The following is a 19,039-nucleotide window of genomic DNA, read 5'->3' on the forward strand; positions in this document are numbered from 1 at the left end:
GCTGGGTTCAATTTTGACAAGGGGTGAATGTGGTAGTATGTATTGGGGGTCATGTGGGACTGGAAGCCCTAATGTCATTGGCTGACAGATCCCGGGTCCTGGTTGGCCGTTGACCTCAAGCTCCGCCCTGAAGGCGAAGTATAAGAAGCCGGTGTCTTCCCCCGCATGCCAGTTTACTATCGGGCTGCTGGGGAACAGACACGCTTAATAAAGCCTCATCGACTTCACTCTATTCGTCTCATGGAGTCTTTGTGCGCTACACACACACACGCATCATACTCACACACAGACATCACCACATACACTTTGTTTACAGAAACTGAACTAGACACTGGTCATTCAGGAATGTATAAATGGCCTACTCCCTGTCTCAGATACAGTATTCACACCCATTGTTGGCATATACCCCCCCTCCCTGCCAACGGCGGGATACAACCATGGCGGTCGTCCTGGATGGCCAAGGTAGAATTAATACTAATAATGATCTTTATTATTGTCACAAGTAGGCTTACATTATCCCTGCAAAGAAGTTACTGTGAAAATCCCCCAGTCGCCACATTCCGGCGCCTGTTCGGGTATACAGAGGAAAAATTCAGAATGTCCAAATCACCTAACAAGCCCGTCTTTCGGGACTTGTGGGAGGAAACCGGAGCACCCGGAGGAAACCCACGCAGACATGGAGAGAACGTGCAGACTCCGCACAGACAGTGACCCAAGCCGGGAATCGAACCTGGGACCCTGGTGCTGTGAAGCAACAGTGATAACCACTGTGCTACCGTGCCACCCTATACATACAGCTCCGATACCCCGGCCCTCCGAGTCCGCTCCATGTAGCCTGGGCTGTGAGTCTCCAAGGTAAGGTTTTTATACTTACAGCTCCAATGCCCCCTCACCTCCGAGTACGCTTCCTGGAGACTAGGCTGTGATCCCCGAGATAGGGTTTTTATACTTACAGCTCTGATACCCCTTCCCTCTGAGTATGCTCTTTGGAGAATAGGCCACGGATACCTGAGGTAAAGTGTACAATCGTGACTCGAACTATCCCCTCCCCCCAGCGCCCTCTCAGTGATCCTCAAGTTACTAAGACCTCCGTGCTCTTCTTCTATGTCTAGGTGTGTCCCCAGGATGCACATCAGAGGTAAGGTACCCTGCTGCTTACCGCTCCCTGGCAGCCCTGAGGGCCCTGGGGCTGGAGGGCCCCAATCACCTTGCCTCGCTGTGCCACCCTGTTCCACCCGCTGACCCAAGGTTTGCCGTTGTCAGGAGGGAGAGATAAGGGAGAACTGGTGACCTCCCGGACGGTGCTCCTAGGACCCTGGACAGAAGGGTGGCTGGAGTGAACTCCAGTGGCTTCTGTGTCATCGGGCTCTGCCAATCCCGGCTGCTCCCCATCGTCTGCACCATGGTGTCGATGCCCTCAGAGATGACCCTGAGTGCCCAGCCCACACTCTGGAGTGCCTTGACAATGTCCACCTGTGCCTGGAAAACATTCCTCAGTGACTGGGACATGATGTGGAGGCTCGGTTTCCTCCGAGCATCCCGTTTTCCTCCAAGTCCCGAAAGACGTGCTTATTAGGTGAATTGGACATTCTGAATTCTCCCTCAGTTTACCCAAACAATGTGGCGACTAGGGGCTTTTCATAGTAACTTCATTGCAGTGTTAATGTATGTCTACTTGTGATACTAATAAAGATTATTATTATTACCGGATCGGCCATCGGCCAATTCTCGCACACTACCGCACTTACTGCATCTCCTTGATCTCTCCTCCGGTCATTTATGCACTAACACTAGAAAATACCCATAAACATGACCAAATAACTGCAATAAACCAACTAGTTTAATCATGTCATTCAAAGAAGGAACCTGCCATCTCTTCTGATCTGTCCTACAGGTACCTCCAATAATACACTATGTGGTTGATTATTAATCCCCTCATGGCTACCAGTGATGGTCAATAAATGTTGGATGTGCCATCCACATTACAAGAACAAATTTAAGGAAAGATTTTGTAAACGTCCAGTTTGAGGAGCAAGAGGGAAGTTGCCGGCAGGAATAACTAACAGGGAAGTTGTTAAAAAAAAAATCCAGTCTCCTCTCTTACTTGACTGTAGTCCCAATCCCCTGCCCTCCGAGCACGGAGGTAAACTGACAGCAAAACATTGTCTATTTCTATCTTCTGAACACAATTATTTTCCTGCAGCCAAAACTTTAATGACAAGAATATTGGGGTTTGTGATAAAGAAATGGCAATAATCACAGGTTATTTTAATCTGGTAGCAGTAGTGTGGTTGAGGAGTTCATAGAAGTCTTTTGAGATAGTTTCTTAGAGCAGCACCATCTGGAACCAACCAGGATGCAGGTTATATTAGACTTGGCGTTGTGCAATGTGACAGGATTAATTAATGATCTTAGAATAAACTTCCAGGTAGCAGCTACCACATTATGATAGGAGGGCGGCATGGTAGCATAGTGGTTGGCACTGTTGCTTCACAGCACCAGGTCCCAGATTCCTTTCCCAGCTTGGGTCACTGTCTGTGCGGAGTCTGCACGTTCTCCCCTTGTCTGCGTGGGTTTTCTCCGGCTGCTCCGGTTTCCTCCCATAAGTCCCGAAAGAGGTGCTTGTTAGGTGAATTGGACATTCTGAATTCTCCTTCGGTGTACCCGAACAGGCTCGTGGTGTGAGGCACGATCAATTTGACTGGAGACGAAGTTGCATCCAAACTGAGGCTTTATTAGTATCAACTTATCATAGAATTTACAGTGCAGAAGGAGGCCATTCAGCCCATCGAGTCTGCATCAGCACTTGGAAAGAGCACCCTACCCAAGGTCAACACCTCCACCCTATCCCCATAACCCAGTAACCCCACCCAACACAAAGGGCAATTTTGGACACTAAGGGCAATTTAACATGGCCAATCCACCTAACCTGCACATCTTTGGACTGTGGGAGGAAACCGGAGCATCGGGAGGAAACCCACGCACACACGGGGAGGATGTGCAGACTCCGCACAGACAGTGACCCAAGCCGGAATCGAACCTGGGACCCTGGAGCTGTGAAGCAATTGTGCTATCCACAATGCTACCGTGCTGCCCTTAAGAACAAACTAATCTACACTATAGCATTCTACCGTAATCCATGTACCTATCCAATAGCTGCTTGAAGGTCCCTAATGTTTCCGACTCAACTACTTCCACAGGCAGTGCATTCCATGCCCCCACTATTCTCTGGGTAAAGAACCTACCTCTGACATCCTCCCTATATCTTCCACCATTCACCTTAAATTTATGTCCCCTTGTAATGGTTTGTTCCACCCGGGGAAAAAGTCTCTGACTGTCTATCTATTCCCCTGATCATCTTATAAACCTCTAGCAAGTCGCCCCTCATCCTTCTCCGTTCTAATGAGAAAAGGCATAGCACCCTCAACCTTTCCTCATAAGACCTACTCTCCATTCCAGGAAACATCCTGGTAAATCTCCTTTGCACCTTTTCCAAAGCTTCCACATCCTTCCTAAAATGAGGCGACCAGAACTGTACACAGTACTCCAAATGTGGCCTTACCAAAGTTTTGTACAGCTGCATCATCACCTCTCGGCTCTTAAATTCAATCCCTCTGTTAATGAACGCGAGCACACCATAGGCCTTCTTCACAGCTCTATCCACTTGAGTGGCAACTTTCAAAGATGTATGAACATAGACCCCAAGATCTCTCTGCTCCTCCACATTGCCAAGAACTCTACCGTTAACCCTGTATTCCGCATTCATATTTGTCCTTCCAAAATGGACAACCTCACACTTTTCAGGGTTAATCTCCATCTGCCACTTCTCAGCCCAGCTCTGTATCCTATCTATGTCTCTTTGCAGCCGACAACAGCATTCCTCACTATCCACAACTCCACCAATCTTCGTATCGTCTGCAAATTTACTGACCCACCCTTCAACTCCCTCATCCAAGTCATTAATGAAAATCACAAACAGCAGAGGACCCAGAACTGATCCCTGTGGTACGCCACTAGTAACTGGGATCCAGGCTGAATATTTGCCATCCACCACCACTCTCTGACTTCTATTGGTTAGCCAGTTCGTTATCCAACTGGCTACATCTCCCACTATCCTATGCCTCATTACTTTCTGCATAAGCCTACCATGGGGAACCTTATCAAATGCCTTACTAAAATCCATGTACACTACATCCACTGCTTTACCTTCATCCACATGCTTGGTCACCTCCTCAAAGAATTCAAAAAGACTCGTAAGGCAAGACCTACCCCTCACAAATCCGTGCTGACTATCCCTAATCAAGCAGTGTCTTTCCAGATGCTCAGAAATCCTATCCTTCAGTACCCTTTCCATTACTTTGCCTACCACCGAAGTAAGATTAACTGGCCTGTAATTCTAAGGGTTATCCCTAGTCCCTTTTTTGAACAGGGGCACGGCATTCACCACTCTCCAATCCCCTGGTACCACCCCTGTTGACAGTGAGGACGAAAAGATCATTGCCAACAGCTCTGCAATTTCATCTCTTGCTGCCCATAGAATCCTTGGATATATCCCGTCAAGCGCGGGGGACTTGTCTATCCTCAAGTTTTTCAAAATGTCCAACACATCTTCCTTCCTAACAAGTATTTCCTCGAGCTTACCAGTCTGTTTCACACTGTCCTCTCCAACAATATGGCCCCTCTCATTTGTAAATACTGAAGAAAAGTACTCGTTCAAGACCTCTCTTATCTCTTCAGACTCAACACACAATCTCCCGCTACTGTCCTTGATCGGACCTACCCTCGCTCTAGTCATTCTAATATTTCTCACATATGTGTAAAAGGCCTTGGGGTTTTCCTTGATCCTACCCGCCAAAGATTGTTCATGCCCTCTCTTAGCTCTCCTAATCCCTTTCTTCAGTTCCCTCCTGGCTATCTTGTATCCCTCCAGCACCCTGTCTGAACCTTGTTTCCTCAGTCTTACATAAGTCTCCTTCTTCCTCTTAACAAGACATTCAACCTCTCTTGTCAACCATGGTTCCCTCACTCGACTATCTCTTCCCTACCTGACAGGGACATACATATCAAGGATACGTAGGTGTGTGGCCTCCCACAGCAGCTGTCGAAATGGCTGCGAGCTGGAGGCCACGCATATTTATAACCCGCCTCCTGGGCGGAGCTAGCATGCAGGGGCCACAGGTGAACCTGTAGTGCAGGTTCTGCCATACAACCTCTAATATCAGAACACAGTGGTTTACCACATTCACACCCTGTTAAAATTGAGTCCGGCAGGGGTGGTGGATAACTATATACAATTAGTAATTTTTAATATTTACAGAGCAGTAAAAAAAATGTCTGGTCATCCGGTGGGCCGGTCAGAGGTTCAGCCGGTCCGGCGCCTTGATGGTCCTTTGAGATCAACGAAGTGGTGACAGCGATGTTGGCGCTGTCGTGGTCGAAGTTGACTCGGGGAGCGTGCCAAAAACCTCTTCATCAATGGGGGTGGGCAGGGGGAAGACGGACGGTCTAGGAGGTTGGCGCTCGGGGTGACGGGGGTGGTGTGGGGGTGGAACCTGCTGGTACCAGGCCCCTGAGGGAGATGGTATCCTGGCGGCCATCGGGGAACGCCACGTAGGCGTACTGTGGGTTTGCGTGGAGCAGGTGCATCCTTTCCACCAACGGATCCGCCTTGTGGAGCTGCACATGTTGACGGAAAAGCACAGTTCCCTGAGCTGTGAGCCAAGTTGGGAGCGATACCCCGGATGTGGACTTCCTGGAAAAGGCAAAAAGACGTTCATGTGGTGTACTGTTAGTAGCAGTGCAGAGTAATGAGCGAATGGAATGTAGTGCATCAGGGAGGACCTCTTGCCAGCGGGAAGCCAGGAGATTTTTGGACCTCAGGGCCAGCTGGACGGCCCTCCATACCGTCCCATTCTCCCTTTCTACCTGTCCGTTTCCCCGGGGGTTGTAGCTCGTCGTTCTGCTGGAGGCGATACCCCTGCTGAGCAGGAACTGGCGAGCTCATCACTCACGAATGAGGATCCCCTGTCACTGTGGATGTAGGCGGGGAAGCTGAACAGAGTGAAGATAGAATTAAGGGCTTTAATGACGGTGGCAGACGTCGATCGGAGGAGGGGAGGGGGCCTTTGAAATCCACGCTGAGGCATTCAAAGGGGTGGGAGGACTTCACCAGGTGCATGCAGTCCGGTCGGTAGAAGTGCGTCTTGCACTCCGCACAAGACTGGCAGTCCTTGGTGATCGTCCTTACTTCCTCGACGGAGTAGGGCAAATTTTGTGCCTTAATGAAATGGTACAACCGAGTGACCCCTGGGTGACAAAGGCTGTCGTGCAGGGTCCGGAGTCGGTCTACTTGTGCGCTGGCACATGTACCTCGGGATAGGGCGTCTGGGGGCTTGTTGAGTTTGCCAGGGCGATATTTAACCTCGTAATTATAGGTGGAGAGCTCGATTCTCCACTGCAAGATTTTATCATTTTTGATCTTGTCCCGCTGCGTCTTGTTGAACATGAAGGCTACCGACCATTGGTCAGTGAGGAGAGTGAATCTCCTGCCGGCCAGGTAATGCCTCCAATGTCGCACAGCCTCAACGATGGCCTGGGCCTCTTTTTCGACGGATGAGTGCCGAATTTCGGAGGCATGGAGGGTGCGGGAAAAGGATCCCATGGGCCTGCCTGCCTGGTTGAGGGTGGCAGCAAGGGTGACGTCTGATGCGTCGCTTTCTACTTGGAAAGGAAGTGTTTCGTCTACAGCGTGCATTCCAGCTTTGGCAATATCAGCTCTGATCCGGGCGAAAGCCTGTTGGGCCTTAGCCGTCAGGGGGAAATGAGTGGACTGTATGAGTGGGTGGGCGTTGTCCGCATAGTTTGGTACCCACTGCGCGTAATATAAGAAGAACCCGAGCCAGCGTTTGAGGGCCTTGGCGCAGTGGGGGAGGGGGAGGTCCATGAGGGGGTGCATGCGGTCGGGATCGGGCCCCAGAACTCCGTTCTGGACCACGTAGCCGAGGATGGCTAAGCGGTTCGTGCGGAACACACACTTCTCCTTGTTATATGTGAGGCTGTGTGGAGAAATTTATCGAGGTTGGCATCGTGGCCCTGCTGATCATGGCCGCAGATGGTCACATTGTCTAGGTATGGAAACGTGGCCCGCAAGCCGCACCGGTCGACCATTCGGTCCATCTCCCTTTGGAAGACCGAAACCCCATTGGTGACGCCAAAGGGGACCCTAAGGAAGTGATATAGCCGGCCGTCTGCCTCGAAGGCGGTGTATGGCCGTTCCGATTTACGGATTTCAGGTCCACCGTTGAGAAGACCCGGTACTGTGCAATCTGGTTAACCATGTCAGATATGCGTGGGAGGGGGTACGCATCGAGCTGCGTGTACCTGTTGATGGTCTGGCTGTAGTCCACGACCATTCGGTTTTTCTCCCCAGACTTAACCACTACCACTTGAGCTCTCCAGGGGCTGTTGCTGGCCTCGATGACGCCCTGCCGAAGCAACCGCTGGACCTCGGACCTGATGAAGGCCTTATCCTGGGTGCTGCCCCGTCTGCTCCTTGTGGTGACGGGTTTGCAATCTGGGGTTAGAAGGAAGGAGGATCGACCTTTAGATCGCGAGGCCACACACAGTGAGGGGTAGTAAGGATCCGCCGAATTTAAGGGTCAGGCTCTGGAGGTTGCACTGGAAGTCCAGGCCGAGGATAAGTGCAGCGCAGATGTTAGGGAGGACGTAGAGGCGAAAGCCGTGGAATTCTACGCCTTGGACTGTGAGCGTGACCGTGCAGCCGCTACGCGATGGGATCCGGAGGCCACGGAGATATTTTGATTGGTAGGGTGTACCTTAAGTGAGCAGCGCCTTACCGTATTTGGGTGTACAAAGCTCTTGGTGCTCCCGGAGTCCATTAGGCAGGAGGTCACATGGCCGTTGACTTTCACGTTGGTGGATGCATTGGTTAGATTATGTGGTCGGGACTGGTCAATTGCCATGGAGGCGAGCCGTGGTTGATCGTCGGGTAGTGAGGCGGCCGTTGAGTTGAGGTCCTGGAACGCCGTTGGTGTCCATGTGCTGCGGGGTGGACAAGATGGCAGTGCCTGTAGATTCTGGGGATTACAAAATGGCGGCGCCCATGGAACGCACTTTGTGGGGGTGGAGCAAGATGGCGGCACCCACGAAATGCACGTGTTGTGCGGGGCAGAAGATGGCGGTGCCCATTGGTCGCACATGGCCTGGGGAGGAGAGGAGAATGGCGGCGCCCATTGTCCGTGACCGGGGGGTAGTGGGGACGATCGCGGCCGCTGAGCAGGCCTGGCACACCGCAGCGAAGTAGCCCTTCTTCCCGCAGGCCTTAGAAAGGGCAGCGCGGGCCGGGCAGTGTTGGCGGGGGTGTCTTTGTTGGCCGCAAAAATAGCATCGGGGGCCCCCGGAGATCACTGGCTGCCATGTAGCGCAGGCATATTGGGTGGGTAGCGCCCTCGCTGGGGTGGCTACATGTGGGGCCCATGAAGGCTACGATGAGTGGGCCACGTGTTTGGGGGCGTAGGACTGGACATTGCGCAGGGCAACCGTCATGGAGAGCGCTAGCGTTTTAGTCTCTGCGAGGTCGCGCATGGCTCCTTCTAGGAGCCGCTGCCTGATAACATCAGAACCAATCCCAGTTACAAAAGCGTCACCATAAGGAGATCTGAGTGCTCCTTAGCTGTAATGTCCTGGCAGTCACCGACCCGAACTAGTGGGATCAGGGCTCTCCAGAAGTCCTCAATTGACTCACCAGTTAGTTGAGTACGCGTTGCGAGCGCGTGTCTGATGAAGAGCGTGTTCGTCTTCTGTACATAATTTTCTTTGAGTCGAGTCATGGCATCAGTGTAATTGGGCGCATCCTGGATCAGCGGGAAGACTTTGGAGCTGAGTCTGGAGTACAAGATCTGGATCTTCTGAGCCTCTGGAACAGGGGTCGGCACCGCGATGATATACGCTTCAAAACAAGCTAGCCAGTGCTGGAAGTCCTTTCTGGCGTCGCTTGCGTGTGGATCCAGCTGCAGGTGGTCTGGTTTAATCCGGAAATCCATTTTCTGAATCTGATACTAATAAATTGAGGCACGATCAATTTGACTGGAGACGAAGTTGAATCCAAACTGAGGCTTTATTAGTAACAGATGTGTGGCCTCCCACAGTAGCTGGAAAAATGGCTGCGAGCTGGAGGCCACGCATATTTATAACCCGGCTCCTGGTCGGAGCTAGCATGCAGGGGCCACTGGTGAACCTGAAGTGCAGGTTCTACCGTACAACCTCTAATATCAGAACACGGTGGTTTACCACATGGTGACTCGGGGCTTTTCACAGTAACTTCATTGCAGTGTTAAGTAATGTAAGCCTACTTGTGACAGCAGAACAAATCACTGCCTTGTCTTTAAGAAGAACCCGGCTCTTGGGAATAGCCACCACCCATAATAAAGATTATTATTGAATTTCACATCTAGTTTGAAAGGGAGAAGAGTGGGTCGAACACCAGTATTTTAAACTTAAATAATGGAGACTATTAGGGCTACGCTAGCTCAAGTTGTCAGGATCCTCCTGTTTCATCCCTGCCTGTACCCATTTCAGTTTCGGTGAACCCGTTCGCTATTGTTATTTTTTTTCCATGGTTAATGCCTTTAAGGCCAAGCAGATTACCTTCAATTTAAAAACAGGAAAATCCAGCAGGATGTGCTGTTTGGGCTGACATCAGCGATGACTCGGACTGAATGGCTTGGCTGGTGGACAATGAGCTATTCACAAGAGCCGGGTTCTTCTGGAGGACAAGGCAGTGATTGGTTCTGCTGTCTCTGGAACGTTCCTTAGGGAGCCCAGGTTTTACTTTCAGTTTGGTCAGAAGCTGGAGGGTCACAGCTCTGATTTCTCTCTCATCTAATAGATTCTTTCGGAAGACCCAAAATTAAGACCTTTCTCTCTCCACAGCCAAAACTGCAATGAAATCCAACCCAACCTTTGGCTGAAGGCTGGACCAGTTGTTTAAAAATCGTTTTTGAATCTCCTCTGGGGAACTCTTCTTATCTCAGTCAGGTTGTTCATCATTGGTGGGGTTGGAAACAAATAAGAATTAAATAGGCTTGAGGTGTGTCATGTGAGAGTGCCTTTAAGAAATGGATGTTTATGCAATGTACCTTTAAGAAATGCAGTGATGTCAGAGTATGGGTGGAGCTGGGCTTTAGCTCTGCCATTTTGCAGTTTTCTAGTTTCAGTTTTGGGAGAGAGCGGCTAAAAGGTTCCCATGCTGCTTTGCTGTGAGATGCTTGAAAGGAAAAAGCCTGTTTGAGGAGAAAGCTGGGAGGGGCTGTGTGCTGCTTGAAAGAAGAAAGCTAAGTTTTGAGGAAAAGAGCTTGGGTGTGTCTGTGTTTGCAGTGAGCTGGAAGTGCTGTGATCTCTGCCATGAAAGATTATCTATGGATCATTTGGGTGATTTAAACTCATAATAGTAAAGCCTTTAACCTGATGTGTTTCTGTTTAAAGGTGTTAAATCTCTTGGATGTTGAAAGGAATAACTGAAGGATTATTTAGTGTTGTATTATTTTCGGGGTTATCTTTGAAGTAAGGGGTGTTAAGTGATCCAATGTTTATTTAAAAGATTCAGTTGAGTTCATGGAATAAACATTGTTTTGTGTTTAAAAACCCACATGTCCATAATTGTAATCCCACACCTGGAGAACAAGCCGTGTGCTCGGAAAAGCAACAATAGCATTAAAGGGGGATGTAGGTTGAATTCCATGATCCATTTTGAGGTTCTGAAAATGCCTTTCCCATAACAGGTGGATCCTTTGAGTGAAGGCCCGGGTTAATAAAAGCTAAAGTGACTCCCCAGAGGGAATCCTACAGTCTGGGAGTTATGACTGAATGTTTCTGCTCATTAGCAATCCAACTGTTGGTTTAGATCCTTAAGCATCCTGGGAAGACTGTCTGCTGCAACGACTTCAACATTGGAAGCAAGGACACTCATTTTTCACTTCATATTAATCCCCTTATTATTTTACACCTTCCCCTTCCTCTGTGTCTGTCTGCCTTTTGTGTGTTTAGGCAGAGGTTGGGAAGGTAAAAGGGGTGAGTAGTAGATTAGCTGGCCGTTATTCTGTTATAATTATTGCATGTTTTAACTTTGTTCCTGTTAAAAATAAACAGTTATTTTGTTTACCCTACCAACCTGGTGGTTGTAATTTATTGAGCAGTCAAGGGGCCAAAGATTCTGCAAACTTTATACGAATTATTCGTTAATTCATTTGTGTTGGGACTGCGGGGTCTGTGAGGCTGGAATCGACCGTGCACCAGCCCAGGGTATAACAAATTAACTGGGATACGAAACTAGAGGTAAATCAATAGAGAAGCAGTGGCAGACATTTAAGGGAGCATTTCAGAATAAGTATATTCCTGCAATAAAGAACAATTCTAAAGAGAGAACCCAGCATCCGTGGTTAATGAAAAGTTACGGAAAACTTCAAGAAAAAGCATAAAACTGCGCAAAGATGAGTGGCAGGTCAGATGATTGTTCAGAATATTAAAAAACAGCAGAGTATGACTAAAGGGAGAAAGAAATTAAAGTACGAGAGGAAGCTAGCTGGAAATGCAAAAATAGAATGTAAGGATTTCCATGGGTAGTTAAAAAGGAAAAGAGCAAATAAAATGAGTATTGGTCCTCTAGAGAGTGAGAATGGGAGGTAGTAGTAGACAATAATGAGAAGGCAGGTGAAATGAATAAATATTTTGCTTCTGTTTTCACTGTAGAGGATACAAAAAAATTCCAGTAATCGCTGTGAATCAGGAGGTGGAAGGGAAAGAGGAACTTGGTGAAATTACAATCACCAGGGAAGCTACACTGAGCAAACTGATGGAGTTGCAGGTTGACAAATCTCTGGGTCCTGATTGATTTCAGCCTAGGGTCTTAAAGGAGGTGCTTAATGAAGTAGTGGATGTGTTGGTGTTAATTTTCCAAAATTCCCAAGATTCTGGAAAGGTTCCATCAGACTGGGCAGCACGGTAGCACAGTGGTTAGCACAGTTGCTTCACAGTTCCAGGGTCCTGGGCTCGATTCCGGCTTGGATCACTGTCTGTGCGGAGTCCGCACGTTCTCCCCGCGTGTGCGTGGGTTTCCTCCGGGTGCTCCGGTTTCCTCCCACAGTCCAAAGAGGTGCAGGTTAGGCGGATAGGCCATGATAAATTGCACTTAGTGTCCAAAAAGGTTAGGTGAGGTTACGGGGATAGGGTGGAGATGTGGGTTTCAGTGGGATGCTCTTTCCAAGGGCCGGTGCAGACTCGATGGGCCGAATGGCCTCCTTCTGCACTGTAAATTCTATGATTCTATGACTGTGAGTGGCATGGCAGATTGTGGGCAGCATGGTGGTTAGCACTGCTGCCTCACAATGTTAGGGACCCGGGTTCAATTCCGGCCTCAGGTGACTGTGTGGAGTTTGCACTTTCTCCCCGTGGTTGCGTGGGTTTCCTCCGAGTGCTCCAGTTTCCTCCCACAGTCCAAAGATGTGCAGGTTAGGTGGATTGGCCATGAACAATTGCCCCTTAGTGTCCAAAAGGCTAGGTGGGGTTACTGGGTTACGGGGATTGGGTGAGAGCCTGACACTAGATAGGGTGCTCTTTTAGAGGGTCGGTACAGGCTCGATGGGCCAAATAGCCTCCTTCTGCACTGTAGGAATTCTATGATTCTATGACTGTAAAGTAGCAAATGTGACCCCTCCATTCAAGAGAGGAGGGAGGCAGAAAATAGAAACTCCAGGCCAGCTAGCTTGACATCTGTTGTGGGGAAGGTGTTAGAACCGATCATTAAAAAGGTTATAGCAGGCATTTAGAAAAAATTGGAAAGAGTCATTATAGTTTGGGGAAAGGGAAATCATGTTTATCCAATTTATTGGAGTTCTTTATTGGCATAACATGCATTGTGGGTAAAGCGGAGCATGTAGACTGCTGTACGTGGATGTCCAGAAGGAATTGAAAGGGTGCCACTTGAAAGGTTATTGTGGAACATAAAAGCTTATGGTGTAGTTGGGGGTTAACATATTAGCCTGTTTAGAAGATTAGCTGGCTGGCAGAAAATAGAGAGTTTGCGTAAATGGTTCTTTGTTTGGAAGGATGTGATGAGTGGAGTCCTCAGAATTCTGTTCCAGGACCTCAACTTTTTACAATTTATATCAATGACTTAAATGAGGGGAATGAAGGCATGGGAGCTAAAGTTACACATTACACAAAGATAGGTAGGAAAGTATGTTGTGAAGACATAAGGAAGTTGCAGGTGGATATAGATAGAGTGTGTGGGCAAATCTCTGGCAGATTAAATAAAATGTTGGGAGAATGTCAAGTTGTTCACTTTGACAGGAAGAATAAAAAGTAGAGTACCACTTAAATGGAGAATGACTGCAGAATTCTGAGGGCCAAGGGATTCAAGTGCCCGAGTGCATGAGGCACAAAACGTTAGTATGCAGGTACAGCAAGTAATTAAGAAGGCAAATAGAATGCAATCATTTATTACAAGAAAAATTGAACAGAAGAGTAAGGATGTTGTGTTTCAGTCATACAGGGCATTGGCAAAGAACACATTTTGAATATTGTGTGTAGTTTTCGTCTCCTTATTTAAGGAAGGATGTAAATGCATGGGAGGTGGTTCAGAGGAGGTTTACTAGATTACATAGAACATGTAGATTACATAGAACGGGGTGAATGTGCAAACTCCGCACAGACAGTGACCCAGCGGGGAATCGAACCTGGGACCCTGGCGCTGTAAAGCCACAGTGCTTATCCACTTGTGCTACCATGCTGCCCCTGGACTGATACCTGGAATGAGCGAGATATCTTACGAGAGGTTGGATAGGCTGGTCTTCTTTCCACTGGAACTTAGAAGAATGGGGTGACTTGATTGAAAGTATATAAGATCCTGAAATATCTTGACAAGGTAGACGTGGAAAGGATGTTTTGTCTTGTAGGGGGCACTGTTTTAAATTTAGGCATCGCTTTTTGAGGGCAGAGATGAAGAGAATTTATTTTCTCTCAGACTTTGGAACTCTGCCTCAGGAAGCAGTGGAGGAGGGTCATTAAATATTTTGAAGGTAAATGTAAATTTATCAGCCTGGGGCTGGTTTAGCACAGTGGGCTAAACAGCTGGCATGTAATGCAGAACAAGGCCAGCAGCGCGGGTTCAATTCCTGTACTCTACCTCCCCGAACAGGCGCCGGAATGTGGCGACTAGGGGCTTTTCACAGTAACTTCATTTGAAGCCTACTTGTGACAATAAGCGATTTTCATTTCAATAGATTCTTGTTAAGCAAGAATTAAAGGTTATTGGGAGTAGATGGGAATATGGAATTCAAAACACAATCAAATTGTTTGCACTGGAGTGCTGACTTAGGGCTGCATTAGAGTGCTTAAATAGGAGTTTTGTGACTGAGGGAAATTAGGATTAATTTCTATCTAAAGTCTAGTCTTTGTTTGATTCAGTAATTACCTGCTGTTTGGGTTGGAAGAAGGTGAGATTTAGATCAGCTTTAAAGTAGGGTTCATACAGGCTCTGTTTGCAGCTGCAATGTATTAATTAATTAACTAGATTAATTCAATAACCAGTTTTCAGAGGCCAGATTCAGACAGTATTAAACTGACTTTGTTTGCACTGGAGTGCTGACTTTGGGCTGCATTAGAGTGCTGTAGTGGGAGTTTTGTGACTGAGGGAAATTGAGGGTTAATATTGAAGCACCTCAGAGTGCAAATTGATCTATGTAGACCAACTTAAATACCTTTGCACTAAATATTTCATAATGAGTTATAGAAAATACTTAATATATACATTAATAGGACTGTCATCAAATTCAAATGGTAAAAATTTGGTTCCAACTCCATCTACATGTTTGCTGACGGTACGACCATAGTGGGCCGGATCTCGAATAACGACGAGTCAGAATACAGGCAGGAGATAGAGAACCTAGTGGAGTGGTGTAGCGACAACAATCTCTCTCTCAATGCCAGCAAAACTAAAGAGCTGGTCATTGACTTCAGGAAGCAAAGTACTGTACACACCCCTGTCAGCATCAACGGGGCCAAGGTGGAGATGGTGAGCAGTTTCAAATTCCTAGGGGTGCACATCTCCAAAAATCTGTTCTGGTCCACCCACGTCGATGCTACCACCAAGAAAGCACAACAGCGCTTATACTTCCTCAGGAAACTAAGGAAATTCGGCATGTCCACATTAACCCTTACCAACTTTTACAGATGCACCACAGAAAGCATCCTATCTGGCTGCATCACAGCCTGGTATGGCAACTGCTCCGCCCAGGACCGCAAGGGGCTGTTTAGCACAGGGCTAAATCGCTGGGTTTGAAAGCAGACCAAGGCAGGCCAGCAGCACGTTTCAATTCCCATAACAGCCTCCCCGAACAGGCGCCGTTCATTTGAAGCCTACTTGTGACAATAAGCAATTTTCATTTCATTTTAAAGAAACTTCAGAGAGTCGTGAACACCACCCAGTCCATCACACGAACCTGCCTCCCACCATTGACTCCATCTACACCTCCCGCTGCCTGGGGAAAGCGGGCAGCATAATCAAAGATCCCTCCCACCCGGCTTACTCACTCTTCCAACTTCTTCCATCGGGCAGGAGATACAGAAGTCTGAGAACACGCACGAACAGACTCAAAAACAGCTTCTTCCCCACTGTCACCAGACTCCTAAATGACCCTCTTATGGACTGACCTCATTAACACTACACCCTGTATGCTTCATCCGATGCCAGTGCTTATGTAGTTACATTGTATATGTTGTGTTGCCCTATTATGTATTTTCTTTTATTCCCTTTTCCTCCCATGTATTTAATGATCTGTTGAGCTGCTCGCAGAAAAATACTTTTCACTGTACCTCGGTACACTTGACAATAAACAAATCCAAACCAATCCAATCCAAAAACAAAATAAAAATTTACATTTTGGACACAGAGGGTGTACAACTCTCACAGTCAATGTTGTGTGCAATCCGCATGCACCTCACTTCACCTGCCCTCTCTACATGTGCGCGTCACTTCAGTCATACCGGTAGAAAAAAAACTACACAGATGTAAATCAAAGGAACGTGGCAACACTACACGTGGAAAATGGTCCACAAAATGTCTCGTGAGTCGCACTCAGAACCCAGAGGGGTTGCATGCTGGTTTAGCACAGTGGGCAAAATAGCTGGCTTATAATGCAGAACAAGGCCGCAGCGCAGGTTCAATTCCCGTACTGGCCTACCAAAGAGGCGCCGGAATGTGGCTACTCGGGGCGTTTCACAGTAACTTCATTGACGCCTACTTGTGCCAATAAGCGATTATTATTATGTGGTCCCCAGGCTGCTGGTTGCCTGCCACTACTGTTTGGGAGGGCTGCATTATACCAGTCGACCCGGGGTCAGTGGTCTAATGGACCTTTTTAATCACCAGCGACTTGCTGCTTTCGGGCAGATAGCTGAACCCACCACTCCCTTCTCGAAAATGGCTCGGTGGCATGAATTCAACCCCAGTTCCCACTCCCACATTGGGGCGATAATCCGACCCCATGTCAGCCAGCCAGGCTGGATAAGTAATTGAATGGAAAGGGGGAATGAAAGGGGATCAGCTAATGGACACATGTGGCAGCACGGTCGCCTTGTGGATAGCACAATTGCTTCACAGCTCCAGGGTCCCAGGTTCGATTCCAGCTTGGGTCACTGTCTGTGCGGAGTCTGCACATCCTCCCCGTGTGTGCGTGGGTTTCCTCCGGGTGCCGGAATCCGGTTTCCTCCCACAGTCCAAAGATGTGCAGGTTAGGTGGATTGGCCATGCTAAATTGCCCTTAGTGTCCAAAAATTGCCCTTAGTGTTGGGTGGGGTTACTGGGTTATGGGGATAGGGTGAAGGTGTTGACCTTGGGTAGGGTGCTCTTTCCAAGAGCCGGTGCAGACTTGATGGGCCGAATGGCCTCCTTCTGCACTGTAAATTCTATGATAATCTATGACACGATGCAGGATTAAAATTACACATATTGTGGAGAATAAACAGCACCAGGAACTGCTCTGTTTCCAGACTGACATTTTTTTTAAAAAAGCTAATTCGATGAAACAAGAAAGCTCCCTGATCAATAAAAATCTGCCAGACATTTATTCATTCATTGACAGAGAGCCTTTAAGGTCTCCACAGCCGGGGCTGCTCCGGAAAGCCGGCTCCACATCTGCTGGAGGCAGTTTTAAATCCGTCAACCCCGGGATCAGCGAACCAACCCCGGGAGAGAAAGATGGCAGCAGCGCGGAGCCTGAGTCTGGGACTGAGGCTGGGAAAAGGTCAGTAACTGAGGCCGGGGATTGAGGCCCGGTGCCGGGGAAAGGTCAGTAACTGAGGCCGGGGATTGAGGCCCGGTGCCGGGGAAAGGTCAGTAACTGAGGCCGGGGATTGAGGCCCGGTGCCGGGGAAAGGTCGGTAATCGAGCCCGGGGATTGAGGCCTAGAGAAAGGTCAGTAACCGAGGCCGGGATAAGAAGTAGGTGGTTGGGGGTGGGGTGAGCGTCCCCTCCCACCCAAGGCCTTTCACCTGTCCCCAATGCAGCCGAACCCAGCACTTGCACAGGGTTAGCAGCATCTCCCTCTGACCCTCATGGTCAAATGTGACATTGGTGGTTTCTTTTAATTCTAATAACAGCTTTTGGGGGGAAATTTTTCTGTCTGAATTCTTAACTCTGCTCTTTTGTTTACACCGCCAGTATCTTGCCTCCTCTGAGAACAAGTTTCATCTGACATTTATCTGTCTGGTTAACAAATCTGTCCCTGCCTGTCCTTTTGACAGGTCGCCAGACATCCCATCTCTGTGATTTAGAAAAACAGAAAATCCTGGAAAAGCTCAGCAGGTCTGGCAGCGTCTGTGGAGAGAGAAACCTTCAACAGTTCAAGCCCATATGACTTTTGTATTTCTGTGGTATCTGGAAATTTTGACGGTACCTGAAGTCTATATTACTGATCTATATTTACATGCATATAAATACATTCTAGGTCAGGTAACCAGGAGCTTGGTCAAAGATGTCAATCTTTAAGGAGGAAGAGAGGTGACAAGGTTCAGGGAGGGGATGACAGCGCTTTGGCCTTTGCAGCTGGAGGCTCCAGCAGTGGTGGAGTGATTAAAATCAGAGATGCTCAAGAGGTTGGAATTAGAGGATCATAGATACATGGGGATTGTAGGGCTGAGGAGATCAGCAAGACAGTTAGGGATGAGGTGAGGGATTTAAAAGTAAAACAATTTTTAAATCAAGGCTTCACTTAAGTGGGAGCTAATATAGGTCAATGAGCACATGGGTGATGGATGAATGGGACTTGGTGCAAGTAAGGGCATGGCATGTAAATTTTAAGATGACCTCAAAACTTATGGGGGATAAAACGTGAGAGGCTGGCCAGGAGTGCATTGGAATAGTCAAGCCTAGAGGTAACTAGGGTTGCTGAGGTGAGGCGGGGTCACGTGATGTTATGGAGATGGAAATAGGGTGTCTTAACAATAGCATGGATATGTAGTCAGAGCTCATCTCAGAGTCAAATATGACACAAATGTTGCAAGCAGACTGGTTCAGCCTCAGATAGTTGCCAAGGAGCGGGATGGAGTTGGGAGCTCAGGAACAGAGTGTGACGATGACTTTTTTGCCCAGTGTTTAGATGGAGGAAATTTCTGCTCATCAAATATTGGATGATGGACAAGCTTTCTGATTTAACAATAGTGGAGGAGTCGCTAGATCTGGTGGGGAGGTAGAGATGGGTGTCATCAGCGTATATGTGAAAACTGCTTTTGGGTGATGTCGCTGAGAGGCAGCATGTAGATGAAAAATAGACCTATCGCTTATTGTCACGAGTAGGCTTCAATGAAGTTGCTGTGAAAAGCCCCTAGTCGCCACATTCCGACACCTGTTCGGGGAGGCTGGTACGGGAATTGAACCATGCTGCTGGTCTGCATTGGTCTGCTTTAAAAGCCAGCGATTTAGCCCAGTGAGCTAAACCAGCCCCTTGGACAAGGAGGATATCGGAGG

At 48.2% G+C, this 19,039-nt stretch overlaps 1 protein-coding gene across 1 annotated transcript in view; it reads left to right on the forward strand.

The window, feature by feature from the left end:
- The first annotated feature begins 17,141 nt into the window (after window positions 1–17,141).
- mrps5 (mitochondrial ribosomal protein S5) overlaps window positions 17,142–19,039 on the forward strand; it is a 201,901-nt gene continuing 200,003 nt past the window's right edge. Inside the window, exon 1 of the mRNA XM_072500060.1 lies at window positions 17,142–17,318. Within this exon, the coding sequence (XP_072356161.1) occupies window positions 17,273–17,318 (46 nt within the window). The 5' untranslated portion in view covers window positions 17,142–17,272. The remainder of the gene's footprint in view (window positions 17,319–19,039) is intronic.

The sequence above is a fragment of the Scyliorhinus torazame genome, chromosome 4 (genome assembly GCF_047496885.1).
Source record: "Scyliorhinus torazame isolate Kashiwa2021f chromosome 4, sScyTor2.1, whole genome shotgun sequence".
NCBI classification, from domain to species: Eukaryota; Metazoa; Chordata; class Chondrichthyes; order Carcharhiniformes; family Scyliorhinidae; genus Scyliorhinus; species Scyliorhinus torazame.